Raw genomic sequence first — 20,977 nt, forward strand, 5'->3', positions numbered from 1 at the left:
GCAGAGAAGCTCCTAGTCTGGGGGAACACCGAAGAGAAGAAGGCCGACAGAGAGAAAAAGGCTTCCCCTGGAGCTGATGCCCTGAATTTGGACTTATAGCCTACACTGACTATGAGGAAATAAACTTCTCTTCATTAAAAACATCCACTTGCGGTATTTCTGTTGTAGCAGCACTAGATGACTAAGACAACGAGTAAGATTGTGTATGTATATATGTACATTTCCCACTTCCATTTGCCAAATCTTCTGCACTGTGATTTCCTAATAATAGGTACAATTCATCAGTTACATTCAATTATATCATTTACAGGGCAATTATTTTACTATGATTCAATTTCAATGAGGCTTACAAAAGGAAGACTTATGGGCTCTGGTACTAGGCATAAACTTGGAAGAGTAAGATAAAAGATATGTTTTCCTGGAAAATTTTTATAGGAAAACATGCAAGAATATCTGTTCCTTTATTTCTATTTTCAAGATGGCGAAGTAAAGATGTTTCTGGCCTTTCTCCCCTAAATAATACTCCCCAAATCAATATAGAAAACAAGAAACTGAAACATAAACTCCATTTTATATTTAGCAAGAAGACATCTCTAACCATAAACACATGAAGATGGAAAGTAAAGAAGGAATTACATATGACTGAGCAGAGTGAAAGAAAGTCATATTAAGTTCGTTAGTGGGTATGGAGTGGGTGTGGTTTTAATTGTAAGCCAATTAGTCCCCCAGAATTCTGGATAGGCAGGAGTTGGAGGTTGTCTGAAAACAACTTTTTGAAAGTCTACAAAGGGAACAGTGAGACGATCAGGTCCCACACCAACCCTGTATAGTCAACTAACTCAATCCCCGCTGCCTTACAGAAAACCACTGGTTTATTCCAGGCATAGAGGATGACTGGGGTAATGTGCCATTCTAAAAAGGGCTGGTCGGGGGGCGGGTTATAATGGGAGGGCTAGGCCTGCATACCTAATGTTGAATACCACCAATCTCACCCAGCCAACTAACCTTCTCCCTTTCCTGGCCCTGTCCCAGATAAGCCAGGCTTATCTATTCCAGACAAGAGATTGGAAGAGCCTTCTCTGAGGGACTTGAACCACTTTAAAGAAAAGACCTACAGATTCTAACATTTGGTGACCTCAACCAAAAAGCCAGCTAGCCACCTGATCACCATATAGAGAAGCTCACCAATCCACAGGCTCAATCCATGCACAGAGGTTTTTAATGCCACATACTAATATGAACAGAGCCAACAACTGCCAGATAGCTAATAAAAGTCTCAATTTTAAAAAAAGAAACTAAATCACAAAGCTTAAAAAAAAAAAAAGACAATTCAAGGAGCAAAGAAAAAATTAAAAAAATAGAAAAAAAAATTTTAAGTCAGAGAAATTATAGAGGGATTATAAAATCAATCCAGGAGATCTAACAATCAAATGACAGTAGTTCTAAAATGAAAATAGCAAAATAGTGGGAAAAAAATATCAAATGGACAACGAAAGTTTCCAAAATTGAAAATATATGCATCTCTAGACTGAAAAAGCCCATAGATTATCTACCACAAGTAATAAAAAATGATGCATACTTAGACATAGTATCATAAGAGTTCAAAGAACAGAAAAAGATCCTAAAAGATTCTGGAGACAGGGAAAATAAAATCACATAAAAAAAGAAAAGTCTTGGGAATTAGATGTTATCAGATTTCTAAATAGCAACACTGGAATCTAAAAGATAATGCAATAATGTCTTTAAAATTCCAAGGTAAAAATTACTTCTGACCAGATGATCAATCAAGTGTGAACACAGAATAAACGTATTTTCAGACAAGCAAAGTCACAAAAAATTTACCTTCCATGTACTTTTAAAAATAGTTTACTAGAGGATATGCTCTATCAAAACCAGGTAAGTTAAGAAAGAGGAAGAGGATCCAGAAAAAATGAAATCCAACACAGGAGAGAGAAGGAAGTAATTTCAAAATAACAGAAAAAATAATAACTTTCAGGAAAATAGCTGGGAGCAGGCCTAGGAAGCAACCCATCCAGATTGGAGTAGAATGGTGGGCTCCAGAAGAAATATCTTCAGGAGGAAAAAAAAAATTACACTGTCTGCCTGGTTTAACCATGTGGAAAATTAAAGAGCTTTTTAGAAGGTGGAGAAAAAATTAACCAGCTATTCAAAGAAAACTAACCAAATGAAAAATTGATACAATTATCAACTTTAGGAAGACAGAAATTATGAAAACTGTAAATGTAATTATAGTCTACTATATGACACAGTGCAGTGGTTAAGAGCTCAGCTGTTAACCAAAAGGTCAGCAGTTCGAATCCACCAGTTGCTCCTTGGAAACCCTATGGAGCAGTTCTGCTCTCTGCTATGAGTCGGAACTGACTCGATGGCAACGGGTTTTTTTGTTTTTTGTATGACACAGCAATAAACGGTATTAAACAGTCATAATATGAAAAACTAAATAGAAATTTTGTGAAAAGTTAAGACAAAATTTATTGAGAATATGGGGGAAGGGGAAGAAAGGATATGACAAAAAAAGTCAATATGCAGTGTTGCAAATTGATGAATCAAAAGATAGCTGTATACACACATTATCTAGAACTATGGCACTAAATACTATAATATTGAAAGTGGTTATTTCTGGGGAGGGGATGGAGGACAAAGGATTATTGTTGTTTATTATAAGTCTTTAGGAACTATTTGAAAATTTAAACTACTTACATATAATAATTTCTTTAAAATTAAAAAAATTTATTTTAAAAAACTAACCACTAGAAAAAAATATTGGAAGGAATGGACAATGACATTACATGTGGGGAGAAGAATATTAATGAAGGGAGATGGGCAGGGATGGGCACAGTGATTTCTAGGAAAATGTGGATATGACCTGCCTAGAATTAAAAAAAAAGAAAACCAAACACATTGCCATTACGTCTATTCCGACTCATAGCGACCCTATGGGACAGACTAGAACTGCCCTGTAGGATTTCCAAGGAGTGGCTGGTGGATTTGAATTCCCAACCTTTTGGTTAGCAGTCGAGCCCTTAACCACTGTGCCACCAGGGTAGTGATTAAGAGTAGTGATCAATATGCTTGTTACACGAAGTAGATCCAGTTCTTGGAAGTCTTAAAAGTCACTCAGAAGAGACTGATTCAATACAGGTGAAAAAAGTGTAAATATGAACAAGGGACACAGATTTAGAAATATTTAGAGAACAGGATCAGAAAGTCAGAGAACTCCAGTGTTAGAAAGGTCATCTAGTCCATGTGCCAGGAGTCCCTGTACAATCGCCCTGCAAGGTTGTCACCTGACATCACCAAATGCTTTAATGTTCCCGGTGACAGGTCACCCCTTGCCTCCCAAAGCAATCCATTCTATCGTCTGGTATTTCTTTCAGAAAATCTTTCTTTATTAAATCTTCTTTTAATTTTATTTTCCTATAGCTTAGGAAAATTGAATTCTTTTTCCTAATTTGACTCCTTGGATACAAGGGAAATAAAGCTAATCACACTTCTACGTGACAGCTCTTTGGAATTCCTCATTTTATACCTGAGGAAACTGGGACTCAAGGAAATTGAGAATTAATTGTCAAAGGTCATGCAACTAGACAGCAAGAAAACGGAATTCAAATTTGCCTCCTTCCACTGTTCATTTCACTACACTCTTGCCACCTTGAATCAAGATGAAGCTGGCCCCCATGCACTCTGCAATGCCTGGTAGAGCAGCTCAGTTTGGAGGCTCACCTGGAGACCATCCAGGTCCTCCAGGTATTCAGAGTAGAAGCAGTAACACATGTAGACTGCCTGTCTGCAAGGAGGGCCTGCCGTCAGTGTTCCAGCCAGAAGCAACCCCTTCTGGGAGCCCAGATCCTCTGCTTCACTCTAAAGACAGAGATGTTCACCGTGGGATGCCTTCTGGCACGAAGTGATGAACATTTGCCTCCAGATGTCAAGAAAATACTTTTCTCTAGCCAAGCACTTTTAGATATTTGAGACCTATCTCATGCCTGATCTTATAGCCAAAATTCTATAAAAATTGATACAAGTTTCAGCTCAAATAAAGGAAACATGGTGAAGCACTATCTTATCTTTAAATAATAATAGCCTGGTTTTTCTGGTAAACTGCTTTATATTTGAGACAAGCAAACAAAAATTCTGCTATCAAGCATGCCAAAATATGCCTCTATCATAAGTGAATTATCAATGTTTCTATACACATGATATATATGAATGGAAAGATAGTCGGGGGTGGAGATGATTAAACTGGAATGTTTTAAAAACAGTTATGTGTTTATCTGAATGTACTGGGATATTGAATGTTTCTTCTACCTAGTGTTGTAAAGCGGACATAAATGTATGATAGAAATGAATATTAGGTATTATAGATAACAGACAGCATGTAACTCCACCTTCAGCCAGTACTTGATTGGACATGCTAAAAGAGAAACTAGAATTTGCCAGAAAGAAACACAGGCTGTTGGCTTTGAATGCAGTAGCCCTGTGTAGAGTACTGGGGCCTTTGGTCGAAAACATGAGCCCCACCCAGGAATTTTGCATTTAAAAAGATATGCAGATGTATCCAGAACTGCGGAGAAAACAGAAAATATGCATTTGAAGGAAGGACCTGCATAATAAAAAGATGATTTTTTTTTTAATCTAGTTTGTGATTTCCCCTCTCCCCCTCCCCTCCCTCATAGCCTTCAAAGATTGTTTTTTTCTGTGTGTAAATCTTTTCTTGAGTTTTTATAATGTGGTTTCATACAATATTTGTCATTTTGTGATCAACTTATTTCACTCAACATAATGCTTTGCTTTTTGAATTACAAGCAAGTAAACAACTGCTTCTGGGTGCATTAAGGTAGGAAAAGTCAGTGCCCATCAGAAGGAACCCCCATTCTAGGACTGGAAGTTAAAAGGAGCCAGCGAGTAGATAGCCCGGTATACTACCCGGTGGTGACCACCTGGGTCCACTCATGAGTGGAAGTAGGGGAGGTCCAGCAATGAAGAGATGGGCTGAGTTTGCACATGTTCCATTAGCACCTGCTGACCTAGCCCATGGAGGCTAGGGATGAGAGAGACACACACAGAAAGGGCTGGCTAGTCTGAAGTGCAGGGAGTTGTGTGGACTCCTGAGCCTATGGGTGGTGTCTGTTGGCCTAGATAAGAGAGAGAGGGAAGGGGCTGGCTGGTCTGAAGTGCAGGGAGGTGTGTGTGAACACCTGAGTTTACAGCTAGTACCCACTGACCTAGCCCACAGGGGCTAGGGATGAACTGACGAGAACCTGACTGAATGAAGAGAAAGCTGTTTGACAATGTGAGCTGGTGACACCATGAGCTGGTATAGATTGCTGAAATATGATGGCTTGCTCTGGACTGGACCTTCCTTATGGATGCAGATGCTTCAAGACCAAGGAACATGCTTGTCTCCTCAGAGTACTGGTTTGACAGAGACGGGTAATTTAAACACTGGCTATCTAAAATGGAGGAAGATAAAGGCATGAAGTGGCTGGCTTACATGCAACCATGAGTATGCTTACATTAAATGAGAGAGACAAGGGAGGATTCCCATTTGAATAGATTCCTCTTTTCCTGATGGGTCTGGGGAAGAGAGGATGGGGGTAGATGCTTATAAGATTACATGATTCAGTTGTGAGTGCTGATTGTTGACAGGAATAATTGTGATTGTAAAAACTGTAATTGTAGAAGCTGTAAGTGTGAAAGAGGGGACTAAGGGGGAGGCGCTGCTGGGCTGGAGTAAAGTGGCTGAACCTAAAGTTCCTTAAAGGTTTTGCTATGCTGATACCTCATGAGGCTCAGAGCAAGGGAATAATCTTCTCTCAGTTAAATTTTATCAGACACCAGAAAGGGTGAAGATGAGATGAACTTTTGGAGAACCTGACTAGATCAGATGGACACCTGCAGCTGACCTGAATAGCTGGTACCTGAGTAACCTCTCCCTGAGGACTCTTTGCTCTACTGAAAGACTAATTGCTAATGGCTGTTTTGAACTTGAGAGATACTTAAGCAGACATCTTAGTGATTGATTGGATATAGGAGAAAGAGGAGAGTTGGATTTCTGACTTAGGCAAATGTATGGAGGTATGGCAATTACTGAGACAGAGGGGAGGAAAAGAGGCAGGTTGCTGGGGTTTCTGTTTTGATTTTTTGTTTTGTTGATATTTTGGAAAGAGCTAGGAAGATGTTAGAGATTATGAATTCCATTTTTGACAAGCTGAGTATAGATCTCTGATAATGACATACATGTCAGAGACTAATAAGAAAGATCTAAGCTTAGACACATAGTCAACAGCATTATCTATCAGTTGAAGCCATGAGATAAACAGAGAAGAGGGCCAACATCAGGAACCTAAGAAACCTCAAAATTTGAGATGAGCTGATTAAGAGTACTGTAAATTAAGAAAAATATGAAGACACAACCAAAGAAGTGGGAAGAAAACCAGGAAAGCATATAATCACTAAAGTCAAGAGAAGAGAGTATTTTAGGAGGGAGCAAACAATCAACAAAGTCTGATTGGTTGACTTTGTTGTAAGGGAGCAAGTCTGCAACAAATGCGGTAGGGAGTCTACACTGGGGCAACCTTTCTGGAGAACAATTTGATGTACTTGTTAAAAGGTCTGATCCTCAATTCCACTTCTCAGTTTTAATCAAGAAAAATGCCAGCATGTGTGTTCAATGAGACATATTAAAGAACAGTTTGTAAAAGTAAAAAAAATAAAATAAAAATAAGGAAATAATGTAAATATCCAAAATAAAGGATTGGTTAAATAGAATATCATAAACTGATCCTATTGAATATTTCACAGAAGTTAAAGAGAACAAAGTATATCTACATAGAAAAAACTAAGGAACATTAAATACAAAAAATAGCTAGCTACATAACAATATAGACATAATGATAACGGTTTTTGTTTTTTAGTGTATTTTTCTATTAGATGTAAGAAAAAGTATAGAAAAAGTTTAGAAGATTAGGCACTATACTTAAATCCAATAGTTCATTCTGTAGAGAAAGCTGGTATTTGGGTACTTGGTTAAGGTAGCCTTTGCTTCATCTGTATTACTTGATTTTTTTTTACAATGAAAAGGTTTCCATGCATTACTTGTATAATTAAAAACACACTTTTAAAATGTTGTGAAGAGATCAAGTAAATTAAAATTTAAAAAATCCATATTTAGCAAATAATGAATCTTTAGTAACCACAATAGGAATAGTTTGAGGAAACTAAAGGGAACAAAAGAGAGATTAACATGAATTGAGGCAAAATAGGAGGAAAAACAATAGACAGAGTATAATAAAATAATAGAGGGCATGGTAGTGAACAGGGATAAAAAAAAAAGTGAAGGAAGGATTTGCATCAAAGAGAGAAGAAAAATGATACTTTCAGGAAACCTAGTTGTTTACCACAGCTTAAAAAAAAATATAGAGGTTTCATTGCTAATAAGCATCAACAAATTTGGAATCTGTTCAAAGGTATAAGATGTAAAATGCATAGACTCAGAGTAGCAGGAATCATTAACTAAGAAGCCAGACAAAGAGGGTTTAGATGAGGAAAAAAAGTGAGAGCAGGATCTATGCAACATCTCCAAGTTAGTAAACCAGGCAGTAGACAGAAAGGAGGGTACAGAATTATCACAACATCTTAGAATTATAGTATATGAAAGGCTGTCATTGAAAGCAAAACTAAGACAGCATACAAACAAATGAGAAATGTCAGATGAGAAATGCTTAGAAGAACCTTCTGGGAGGTACTATCAAGAATTACCATAATGAGCTGATATATAATCTGGTACAAGAACAAGACTACATACTGGTGTTGGTCTTAACATTTAGGTAATGTTACATATTCACTGCTGTGTATCAATCAGAAGCTGGAAGTAAAGCACATTGTCAAAAGTGCATACAAACTGTCACTCACTCTCATTCCATATGTTAGACACAATGAGTGATAAGGAATCATTTCACTATATTTTAAATATTCTAGAGAATTTTTGTACAGTATTATTTGGGAGTTGAGTATAAGTAGAAATCTCTTTTGGAACCAGGACAAGGATCCTCCAAATATCTCTGTTCTGAAGGAAACCAAATATTTTTTGGTGATCAGGCCTTTCTGGAAAATTCTTGGAGAGGAGGTAAGTGCTAATAACTTGCTACAACTTCTAGGGAGCCGACTCATGAAGAACAATGTGTCATTTACCAAAAAGTGCATCCTGGTCCAAAGCAACTCTCACAGCGGTGCTGCTGAGATTCTGGTAGAATAAGGAATAGGGTAATGAAACCTCATCTTGGGATGGTCTCCATGGGCAAACAACTTGGAACCACAGTAGAATCAGTGCTCTTTAAAAGACAATACACACTGAATATACTAAAAGCCACTGAATTGTACTTTTAAAGGGTGAGTTTTATGGTATATGAATTATATTTCAATAAAGCATTAAAAAAGAAAAAAGACAACGTACAGCAATACTACATTTCCTGGGTGGGGAAGGGCACATTACAATATGAGAGCTGAAAAGAAAGAGGATGGGGATATCCTAGGTACAGCCTTTGTAGGAATAATCTCTGACACCAAAACAGAAAGCTCTCAATTTGGGGACTCCCCTGCGTCATGTTTTGTCACGCCTATTTAAATCAGCAGTTATTGTTAGTTGCGGGTTAGTCAATTCTGAATCATGGCAACACCGTGTAAGCAGAGTAGAATTGTTGCATAGGGTTTTCAAGGCTCTGATCTTTTGGAAGCCAATCGCCAGGCTTGTCTTCCGAGGTTCCTCTAGGTGGGTTCAAATAGCCAACCTTTCGGCAAGTAGTAGAATACTTCAATGCTTGCACCACCCAGGGACTAAAATAAACTTTTGGATTAAGTAACAGTTCTCACCTTAAGAGTTCTATCTGCAGAAGAGGCAACTTCCTCCTTTGGCTTATTCTACAGGCTGCCTTCTGAGAATCAGAAGAGAACAACCAACTTCGATCGTTTGAGCATGGAGCATCAACTAACACCTAGAGAAAAAAAAACAAATCATGTAAATATGCACTGAAAATATAGTCTGAGGCCAAAAGTATATAGGGAATGATGTAAAACATGAAAAATAAACAGCACATAAATGAAATCATTTCTTCTAAAACCAAATATACAAAATACACCATGGTAAGTTCTTTATGACATTTCCTTACTAATATTTTTCAGAAAAACGTCCTGTGTACTTTCAGTGTTTGTTTTGTTTGTTTTCGGGGTGGGGGGGGTGTCTAAAAGTCTGCTAATGATATTTTATCTTCTTGATGACTACAGCAAAACTTTTACAAAAGTTACTCATTTTAAGCAGACACTACTGTATTTCTGAATTCTCAGCATTTATTTTTAAGAATTATTTTGATTTTGGTTTCCTGAAATGCCCTCTTTTCCTTCAAATGCCATGCTCTGATATGAAATATTACTGAATTAAAGCAATACACTGTACATGTTTGTGCACTGACCCAAATAATATCTGATCTTTTCCTGAGTATCTCTGAGGTGCCAGGAAATATAACACATTCTATAATCCCCAATCGCAACGTTACGGCTTCCTTTGAACCACGCGAACTACCAAATGAAAACTGCTTCCATGTTCATTTTACCAAAATGTCCCAGGGTACCGAGGAACTGTATCAGGCTACGTCTGCCAGCTGACGGACGACGACAAAGCCGCATAACAACGGCAGTATCATTGGGAGTCCATCAGTCTGTCACAATGTAATAAAAGTACCTTGTCAAATATTTCAGGCTGGGCATCTCCCATTTCTCTGCCATCCAATTCAGATACTTTAATTACATTTACCACAGGCTGTGGGATGAAAGACTCCAGCGTCTGCCTGAGCCACCTTGATCTCAGACTATCGGATTCATTACAATGAAGATAACCTAAATATAAAGGATAAATATGCTTTAGAATGAAGGCACTGTAATGGTTACATTTCCATTTTTCACCAAATACATTTCAGAAAGAAGTCAACTCATTGTAATTATGCAGAAATAAAGCTCAGAAGTAAACATTATCTTATGCTTTAAAACCAGAAATGAATATATATATATATATATACTAAATAAAACACAATAGTTACACCTACATAGCCTCTCAGAAGCTGTCAGAGCTGTCAATCAAGTTTAATTTAGGGGGTAAAAGTCTATAGGGAGTTATGGATTCCTAAATTTGTGCTATACCAATACCTCAGACACAGCTCTCCCCTTAAAGCCCTGGCTGCTAGGAGTTGTGGTTGTTGCTGTTATTGTGTGCCATCGAGTCAATTCTGACTCATGGCAACACTGGCTGTGACATAGTAGAACTTCCCCATAGGATTTCCAAGTCGATAATCATTACATGAACAAATCTCCAGGTCTTTCTTCCGAGGAGCAGCTGGGTGGGTTAAAACCACCAACCTTTCAGTTAGCAGCCAAGTGCTTGCTTAACTGTTACGCCAGCTGCTGAGAGTAAATGATATATTCTATTATACACATGAAGCTCCTATAAGGGAAAAAAACTTCATTTTAAATGAAGGAAAGGTAGTGTGATTTGTGGAAAATGGCATGTGAAGCGCTATGGACTCTACAGTCAGAAAGACATGGACTCAAATTATGAGCTGGGTGACCTTGGGCAAGTTACTTAGCTCTTCTAGAGTCTCAGTTTTCTTTTCTGTAAAATGAGATTGTACACAGTGCTATGGATTGAACAGTATCCAACCAAAATATATGTTGTAATCCTAATTCCTATACCTGTGGATCTGATCCCTTTTGAGAATAGAGTTTTCTTTGTTATGTTCATGAGGGCATAATGGTGTAGGATGTGTCCTAAATCTAATCACTTCTGAGATTAGACACAGAAGCAGGTGCATACACGTGGATGACACATGCTATCTGATGATAACCAGGCAGATGAATCTACAAGCCTAGGAACTCCAAGAATTGCTGGCTACTAGAAGCTGAAACAGACACAGAAGGACCTTCCACTAGAGTCACACTCTGAATTTAGATTTCTAGCCTCCTGAACGGTGAGAAAATAAATTTGTTCTTTAAGACCACCTCAAAAAAGCCGAACCCATCGCTGTGAAGTCAATTCCAACTCAGAGTGACCCTATGGGACAGAACAGAACTGTCCCACAGGGATTCCAAGGCTGTAGTCTTTACAGAAGCTGACTGTCACATCTTTCTCGGGATGGCTGGTAGGTTCGAACCACTGACCCTTCGGTTAGCAGCCGAGTGCTTAACTACTGCGCCACCAGGGCTCCTTTTTAAGGCTCCCCCCTTCTGGTATTTATGTTACAGCAGCACTAGCAAACTAAGACATCTAGCTACCATACAAACTGGTTGTTAAGATTAAATGTGATAACTTTCATAACTTTATCCTGAATTGTAACCTGTTGCTTCCCTAACAAACTCCATAATCGTGAGTACTGTCTGTGAGTTCTGTATGGTCACTGTAATGAATTAACACAGCAGAGAAGTAAAGAGTGCCATGGAAGGGACAGCAGGTGTCAGAATTGGTAAAAAGTTTGGAGAGAGGGTGCATGTCTGACCTTCACCTCACAGGAATCAGCCTTGGGCTGTTGCTCTTGATTCTTTTTCCCCTTCAAGAGTTAGATGAGGTCAGATGCCTCTATCATGCTATTTTTACACCTAGGCTGCAGTCTTTATGGGAGCAGATTGATAGGTTTTCTCTCCCACGGAGCCACTGGTGGGTTTGAACCACTGAAACTTTTCACGTAGCAGCTGACTGCTCTACCACTGCACTACCAGTGTTCCTTATATCTAATATAGTACTACAATGATAGTCATAATGAATATTTATAATTACTAACAATTCTTAAGTAGTCATGTGCTAGGCATTGTCCTAGGCACTTTACATATACTAACCCATTTAATCCTCACAAATCTATGAGGTAAATCCTGTTATTATTGTTTCTATCTTATAGATGAGGAAACTGAGGCCGACAGAGGTTAAGTAACTTGCTCAGGTTGGCACAGCATATAATCCAGACAGCCTGGTTCCAGAGCCCTACTTACTTTTAAGAATCATGCTATACTGCTTCTCAATATAGAAGGATCAGTAAATAGTTCTTTCCCTATGAAATAGTTGTTTTGTCTTTCCCTTACTTTAAAAAAAAATTAAATACAAATTGTTACCGTTGAATTGTGTCCAACCAAAATGTGTGTCAACTTGGCAAGGCCATGATTCCCAGTACTGTGTGGTTATTCACCATTTTGTGATCTGATGTGATTAGCCTACATGTTGGAAACCTTAACCTCTATGATGTTAATGAGGTAAGATTAGAGGCAGCTATGTTGATGAGGAAGGATACAATCTACAGGATTAGGTTGAGCCCTGGTGGCACAGTGGTTACTAGCTTGGCTGCTAACCAAAAGGTTGGCAGCTTGAATCCACCAGCCACTCCTTAGGTACTCTATGGGGCAGTTCTACTCTGTCCTATAGGGTCGCTATGAGTCGGAATAGACTCGACAGCAATGGGTTTTTTGGTTTAAGTCAATCTCTTTTGAGATATAAAAGGGAGAAGTAAGGAGAGAAGGGAGGGACCTCATACTACCAAAAAAGAAGCTCCGGGAGCAGAGCGCATCCTCTGGGCTTGGGGTCCCTGCGCTGAGAAACTCCTAGATCAGGGAAGATTGACAGCAAGGACCCTCCCCCAGAGCTGACAGAAAGAAAGCCTTCCCCTAGAGCTGGTGCCCTGAATTTGGACTTCTAGCTTCCTAAACTGTGAGAGAATTTCTGTTTGTTAAAGCCATCTACTTGTATTTCTGTTGTTACTAACACTAAATAACTGAGACACAACCTTATTTTTAAAATCACATAAAGAACATTAAAAACTACCTGAATTCCAGTGCCTTCAGATAATCACCATTAACATTTTGATAATGAACCATACCATATCTCTTTAAGCACATACCCACACATAAAATTATAAATAATCATTTAATATTTTTGCTATTGACATTTTTCCCCTTATTCTCAGGGGCAGATTAACCAGCAAGCACAGTATGAACGGGTTTACAGTAAGCAAGGTATGCATAGGCTTAATTGTGTTTACTTACTAATCTGTAGTGCACAATTTCAGCCCATGCATGCCTTGCTTATTGGGTAATCCGTCCCTGCTTATTCTTTATCTACCCCTCCACCAACTGCCCCATCAATGGGAAGCTGTATTATCAACCTGATATATACATAAAAAGGCTTATATAAACATCTACTTACCCAGGATTATATTTATATATTTCTGTACCCTTTACTCTCTACATATACCAATACTTCAAGGATATATCACAAAGACAATTGGTAGAGATATGAATCAGTTTAAAAGGCTGCTAAATAGTTCACAGGAGCCCTGATGTCGCCCTGATGTCGCAATGATTAAGCACTCAGCTGCCAAATCCACCAGGCGCTCTGAGGGAGAAAAGGCCTGAGATCTGCTCCTGTAAAGATTACAGCTTAGAAAACTCTATGGGGCAGTTCTACTCTGTCCTATAGGGTCACTATGAGTCAGAATTGACTCGACAGCACACAACAAATAGTACATGGGGTAGATGTATCAAACTTTATTCAATCATTCCCCTGTTGTTGGGCATTCACATGGTTGTCACTAATAACACTCAATAAATATCTTCATACAGCTGTCCCTGGGTGATGTGTGTTTATTATTATGTGATAGAACTACAGAAATGGATAGGTTTGGGTACAGAAATTTTTAGTTTTAATAAATATTACCTTCTCCACCCACTAAATCCCCACAAAAAGTGTTAGTCTGATATGGAATGTTATAATATTAAGTTTCATTTGCTTGATCTCTAACACAATTGAGCACCTTTTCATTTATCTATTGGCCGTTTGACTTTAATTCTCTGTCAACTGCCTATCCTTATCCTTTGCCCATTTTTTCCACTGTACTATTTAAATTTTTTCTTGTCAACTGGTCTTATTTTAATAGTATAGGCATTAACCCTTTATCTATCATGTTTTGCAAACATGTTTTCTAAATTGTTGTCTGAATTTCTTTGCAGTATCTTTTGTAGAACATAAGTTTCACAATTTTTTATAGTTAATTATGTAAGTTTTTTATAACTTCCGGAATAGTTTTTTGTTATTGTTGTTATGTCTGATTTAAGGTGGTCTTCTGGATCATTAGATTTTCAGGTTTGATGCACTACACACCCACCAGGGGTCTTCTTGGGTTCAACTAAACATTCAGACTCACATAGGCCATATATGGCATCATCTTATGTAGAAAAACATGAATCACAGCTTGCCAGCAGGGTAGGATGAGACACTTCTCTTCAATGGGAGTCCTTGCAGTAGTCCACACAGTGGTAGCTCAAGTGCATGAAGATGAGATTTGTATTGGGCAGGTTCAGGAGTCATCCTGGCTTAAAAGCCTTATGTCCCACATGAGCCAACACTTCTTGTAACCACTCCATAGAATAACTCCCAGGGTCACCACAAGGAACATGCTCAGTTACAAGAATCACTGCACTCAGGGAGGCCCAAAGTGGGGCCTCCCTATCAGGTCTCTAGAGTTTATTTATGCTTTATCATAAGCACTGCTGCCTAAAAACATGGTGTCTGCTGTAACAGAAATATCATAAGTGGATAGCTTTAACAAAGAGAAATTTATTTTCTCACAGTCTAAAAGGCTGGAAGTCCAAATTCAGGGCGACAGCTCTAGGGGAAGCTTTCTCTCTGTCGCCTCTGGAGGAAGTTCCCTCTCATCAACCTTCCCCTGGACTAGGAGCTTCTCTGTGCAGGAACCCCGGGTCCAAAGGACATGCTCTGCTGCTGGTGCTTCTTTCTTGGTGGTATTGAGGTCCCCACTCTCTGCTTGCTTCTCTTTCCTGTTATCTCTTCTAAGATAAAAAGTGGTGCAGGCCACACTCCAGGAAAACTCCCTTTACATTGGCTCAGGGATGTGACCTCAGTAAAGGCGTTACAATCCCATCCTAATCCTCTTTAACATAAACTTACAATCACAAAATGGAGGACAACCACACAATATTGGGAATCACGGCCTAACCAAGTTGACCTGTATTTTTGGGCACACAATTCAATCCATGACACAGGGTGACAACCCTTAGGTTACCAGGGAAACAAAGCCAGAGAACTAACTGAAGGTCAAATTCTAATGCAGAAATAGAAAAAATTTGTTTTCCCTTTGCTCAAATGCATGTATGTAACATGTATATACATACATGTGTATATATATTTACATGTACATGAATATACACACTTTTTCTATCACTCCACTATTAAAAAACCTTTAATAACTTGCCGTCATCCACTGAATAATGTTCAAAAGTCTAGCCTTTAATTCAAAGTTCATAGCAGTCAGAAATCAATACAATCTTTTAATTTTAATCTTCCACTAAAACAACAAAAACAGTTGCTCTTGAGTTGGCTGCAACTTATGGTGACCCCATGTGTGTCAGAGTAGAACTGTGCTCCATAGGATTTTCAATGGCTGATTTTTCAGAAGTAGGTCACCAGGCCTTTCTTCTCAGGTGCCTTTGTAGACTTGAAATGCCAACCTTTTGGTTAGCAGCCAAGCAATTACCTGTTTGCACCACGCAGGGACTTCACAGGAAGTACACTGTTTTTAGACAGTGTGTTTATTTTAGGTGGTTTTGGGATGAGTTGCTAATGGAGCTTATGGATAGGTGCAAGGTGTGGAATCTCCTTGCAGTTAAACAATTTGGCCTTTTGTCCTGGTTCCTGAGAGCCAGACTATATCTGAGGCCAAGGAGTTGGAGCTGACCAGACCAAGAAGGACCACCTGGGGGACAAATGCTGACTAAGCATTAGGAAGCACGATGCAATCTATTATGGCTACGTGGTGAGGTCAATAAAGCTTTTGGAAGAAGGAGGCTCAGTGGAGCTTCCTGTGTGGAGAGAGGAAACATCTGCTCTCTGGAGGGTAAGTGCATCCCCAGGGGACATGGAAGCTCTTCAAGAAGATCCCTCCTGGATCTCGCCCTATGTGTTTGTACCCTTTTTACTGCCAGAACAAACATAGACTTTTTCCTGGCATTTGTGAGTTGTTTCAACAGATTTACTGAACCTAAGAAATAGAGAAGGGGGCAGTACCTGTTGATCAGGTTCCAGATGAACAGGGATGAGAGAGAGAAGGGGTCGGTACCAATGACCCAGCCCCGGATGAATGGAGATGAGAGAGAAAGAGCTGCAGGGAGCAGATGGGGTCTGGACTGACCAGGGAAGGGAAGCTGAGATTTCTACAGGATGCAGTTGGCGTGTGGAGTGGGCTTTATTATGCACCACACATTTGGTGCCAGAGACGGATGATCTCAGCCTCCCTGGACTGGATTTGTACAACTGGCACCGTAAGCGGATTAGCTAGAGAGAATCTTGACAGCACAATAGGTGTTGAAAAGCTGTTGTCTTAGCCTGAGAGCACTAGAAAACAGCTTATGGAGGGAGTGCAATCCCAGGGAAGGAAGCAAGAGTGAGGGAAAAAGAGAAATAAATCGTGGAAGGAGGGAAAGCAAATATAAGATGGTTTGTAAGCAAGCTGGCTACAGCTTTGCTCAGCCTCTCAAGATGTGTCCATAGTCTAAAAACTACTGAGCCCTGAGAGAAACTGGAGTCAGGAGGAGTGAGAAGGAAGAACAAACAATCTGCTGGCTCCCTGTCCCATAACTCTCAATGGCTAAATTCTATTCCAAGAGGTGATAACTCCCAAACACTTCGAGTTTGTGCTACCCTGCCCCTCCAGGCAGTTGCTAAAGAAGTCAGAGAGTCTCAAGGCCAAATACACAAGCATGCAGGTGTGGTGATCTCTGCTAGTCAGCTGACAGCCACATGGAGGTTCCTCAATTTGTGGCAGTGATAGCATTAGCAGCAGACAACTGCAGGAATGGCATGAGGCTTTCCTGTGATTTCTCCAGTCTGGAATCAATTCAAGCAACTCAAGCCTTCAGATGCAGATGGGAGTAAAGGGGAAGCCAAACAACTCTGTGGTGGTACATAAACTGGTCCCCAAAGTCACACCTTGTCTCCAACACTGTCTACTACATAAAGAGCTTTAGAGGAAAGAATCATGTCTTAGTCATCTTTCATTCCATTTTTACCTTTTCTGGTTTAAAAATTTTACATTCTACTTCTAATCTTTCAGTGATACCCCTAAAAATTTTAATATGCATACTCAAAAAAAACTTTAAAGTAAGTCAATCTTCACTCTCTTTCCCAAATAATACAAGAATATTATTATAACACTCCTTCCCAACTTAGAAGCTATTGTTCTTTGGATTTTACTTGGGTTTATATTTTTAAAACCCAAAAACCATTCTCATTGTTTTCTACAGTCAATTGTTGAAGTTTTCCCACATATTTCCCATCTTCTTCAATTTCTTTTTGCATCTCTTGTATCTCATCTAGGATGGCTTTCCTTTTTCCTTCAGATTGGCTGGTGACTAATGCTCAAACCTTTATTTTATTTTATTTCTCTCTCTCATTGTCTAAAAATGTCTATTCACTTTTGTTCTTGAGGGATATTTTGGTTGAATATACTTCTGGACTGACAGTCATCTTTTTCATCACACTGAAGATATCATTCCTCTGAATTCTCATTTCCATTGTTACTCTCAAGAGTCAACCTTCAGTCTAACTGCTGTTCCTTTGAAAGTAAATTGTCTTTTCTCTCCGGCTGTTATTAAAATCTTCTCTTTAGCATCCCGTCTGGAGCAAGGGAGAATGAAGAAAACCAAAGACACAAGAGAAAGATTAGTCCAAAGAACTAATGGACCACAACTACCACAGTCTCCACCAGACTGAGGGCAGCACAACTAAATGGTACCCGGCTACTACCACCGACTGCTCTGACAGGGATCACAAAAGAGTGCCCCGGACAAAGCTGGAGAAAAATGTAGAACAAAATTCCAACTCTAACTTACAAAAAAAGACCAGACTTATTGGTCTGACAAAGACTGGAGAAACCCCCAGAGTGTGGCCCCCAGACACTGTTTTAACTCTGTACTGAAGTCACTCCTGAGGTTTACCCTTCAGCCAAAGATTAGACAGGCCCGTAAAACAAAATGAGACTAAATGGGCACACCAGCCCAGGGGCAAGGACAAGAAGACAGGAGTGGACAGGAAAATTGGTAATGGGGAACACAAGGTTGAGAAGGGGAGAGTGTTGACATGTCATGGGGTTGGCAATCAATGTCACAAAACAATACGTGTATTAATTATTTAATGAGAAACTAATTGTTCTGTAAACCTTCATCTGAAGTACAATTTAAAAAAATTTCTATTTTCAGTGTTCTGCAACTTCACTCTAACGGTCTACATAGGGTTTAACTGTGGTTATGAAATTTCAGTGGGTAATCCTGCTCCTTCCACCTCCAGCATCAATGCTGAATATAGGCAATTTCTTTGCAGTCCCCTTGGAGAGGTCAATTTCTTCCTCGTTTACCCCTACATGGAGGGTGTAGCACTTAAGAGTCCCAGCTTTATAGGAATTTAGCTTCTCATTAGATGTAGTCCCTGGATTTATTTTCTATTTCTGTGTTTTCAGGAAGTAGTAAAAAAAACAACATGCGAGCTTTTAAGCAAAATGTCATGGATTGAATTGTGTAGTCCAAAAATATTTGTCTACTTAGCTAGGTCATGATTCCCAGTATTGTATGATTGTCTACCATTTTGTCATCTGATGTGACTTCCCTATGTGTTGTAAATCCTATCACTATGATGTAATGAGATGGATTAGTGGCAGTTATATTGATGAGATCTACAAGATTAGATAAAGTCTTAAGCCAATCTCTTTTGAGATATAAAGGAGAGAAGTGAGCAGAGAGACATGGAGACCTCATACCACCAAGAAAGCACTGCCAGGAGAAGAGCGCGTCTTTTGGACCCGCGGTTCCTGTGCAGAGAAGTTCCTAGTCCAGGGGAAGATTGATGACAAGGATCTTCCTCCAGAGCTGACTGACAGAGAAAGCCTTCCCCTAGAGCTGATGCCCTGAATTTGGACTTCTAGCCTACTAGACTGTGAGAAAATAAATTTCTCTTTGTTAAAGCCATCCACTTGTGGTATTTCCATTATAGCAGCACTAGATGACCAAGACACAAATGTTCTCAGGTAAAAATCCAGCTTCAATGCTCAATGTAGCTTCTAGGTTACCACTAGCACTTAACATTTTGGCTATCGAGAACTTGGAGATTACTGATACATTTAAAAATATCTTATTTTTCTTTAATGGCATTTCCTACATTTTAAGTTGTTTTCAGCAGGAGAGTTGGTTTGGGCACCTAGTCTGTCATACTGTAGGAAAAAGAAGTCTTAGTCATTTCTGTATTTCTTACAGCTGAACACCCACCTTCCAATGCCTTGCACACAGTCAGTGCTCATTAAATGTGGCTGAACTGATTTGAAACATGGCATTATTATAATAAAAAATATTTAAATCTTTACAACTGAAAATCAGAGCAGCTTTTCATTAGATTAAAGCTTTAGTCAAGATTCTCAATTCAGCATTTTAAAATAGCTCCCAGCTGAAAATGGCTTCATGTTATATAGTTGTTTTGCTTAGATTTGAACTTTACTTGAAATCATCTTAGGCTGGTAAAAGTTTTAAAAATATGCTATGTACAGTGTCACAATTCAAATTTCACACACACACACAGTTGGAGACAGAATGCTTTAAAGCTTACATTGTAAAAAATAAACCAAATCTTGGTACTTTTTCATTTAAGTGGAAAAGAGGCAAATCCCTTAAAAGACAGCCTTCGTTTCAGGAAAAGGGTTGAAAACTGTTAGTTACCATCCATTCAATTATTTTATTACACCTTATTTTAAAAAAAAATTCTGCCTTATTTCCAGTTCTGCCAATTATCCTTTGGAGCCAAAAGCTATCATTATGATTGCTTTATATATTCCTCTCAGTGTAAAAATTGAAATGATACTGTCGTATATTGTAAAAATGTTGTGAAGGTTAATAGCAAAGTTCTTTGCACTACCTGGAAGCAATGTTACAAATTCACAAAAGAACAAAAAGGTAACAACGAATTCATTAAAACTTAGTTGGTGATAAATTAAAATATACTTGAGAGCACAATCACTTTAAGGTTTATTAAGCATCTGTAATGGGCTAGGCAGACTGCTTGTGGCTGCTGACACAAAGATAAATAACAGCCTGTCCCTATCCTCAAGAAGCCAGCCAATAGAGGAAGCCAGACAGCAACTGAGTAACACTAGGAGACCATACAAGAGAGTCAAGAGCACATTAGTAAAAACTTGTGTTCAAATCCCAGCTCTGCCACTTACCTTGGGTAATTTAATTAACTTCCCTTTACCGTAGCATCATCTTAAAAACAGGGACAATAATATCCAACTCACAAGATTGTATGGGTTAAATGAGAACATGTATGCTAATGACTGGTGACATGGTATTCCTCAGAGTCCAAAGCTTCAGAAAGATTTTTATATGGAGGTACAACATATGGTGTTGGAAGCAGAGAGCACTAAAAAATGTTTGAAAAGCAGAGATTTACAAAATGTGATTAATACAGTCCTTGGCATGTACTACATGATCCAAATGGTTATTATTTTTATTATTACCACAAAGAAGAAATGCAGGGAGAATTCTGGGAAGATGGCCACATAACACACCATTGTTCCAACCCTCCCCCACAAATACCACAAGGAAACGGTGCTAAGCTTTGAGGGACTCTTAATCAGAGAACAGAGGAAGGCAGCAGCGGGGAACTGCAGACAAGCAAGAATCAACAAATCAACGAGTCGCATATGGTAGGAAAATTGCGTCTCTCACCATCCTTGCCCCTCCCCCCGGCCACACAGGCCACCAGCTGCTGTGAACTGGAGAAGTGGCCCCAGAAAAGGAGCCTGCATCCCTAACCACCGCAGCCTCTGCCTGTACAAAGAAACAGGACCCCAAGCTTCTGCTCTAAAATCAACAA

The 20,977-nt window shown here is 39.1% G+C and overlaps 1 protein-coding gene across 5 annotated transcripts in view; it reads right to left on the reverse strand.

The window, feature by feature from the left end:
* NSUN3 (NOP2/Sun RNA methyltransferase 3) overlaps positions 1-20,977 on the reverse strand; it is a 93,299-nt gene that overhangs the window by 45,934 nt on the left and 26,388 nt on the right. For all 5 annotated transcript variants that reach the window (XM_023726622.1, XM_023726621.1, XM_023726620.1 and 2 more), the window contains exons 4-5: positions 9,758-9,912; positions 8,893-9,014 (exon numbers count right to left, since the gene is read on the reverse strand). In XM_023726622.1, coding sequence (XP_023582390.1) covers positions 8,893-9,014; positions 9,758-9,912 — 277 coding nt within the window. The remainder of the gene's footprint in view (positions 1-8,892; positions 9,015-9,757; positions 9,913-20,977) is intronic.

This window comes from Trichechus manatus, unplaced genomic scaffold (genome assembly GCF_000243295.1).
Source record: "Trichechus manatus latirostris isolate Lorelei unplaced genomic scaffold, TriManLat1.0 scaffold00012, whole genome shotgun sequence".
NCBI classification, from domain to species: domain Eukaryota; kingdom Metazoa; phylum Chordata; class Mammalia; order Sirenia; family Trichechidae; genus Trichechus; species Trichechus manatus.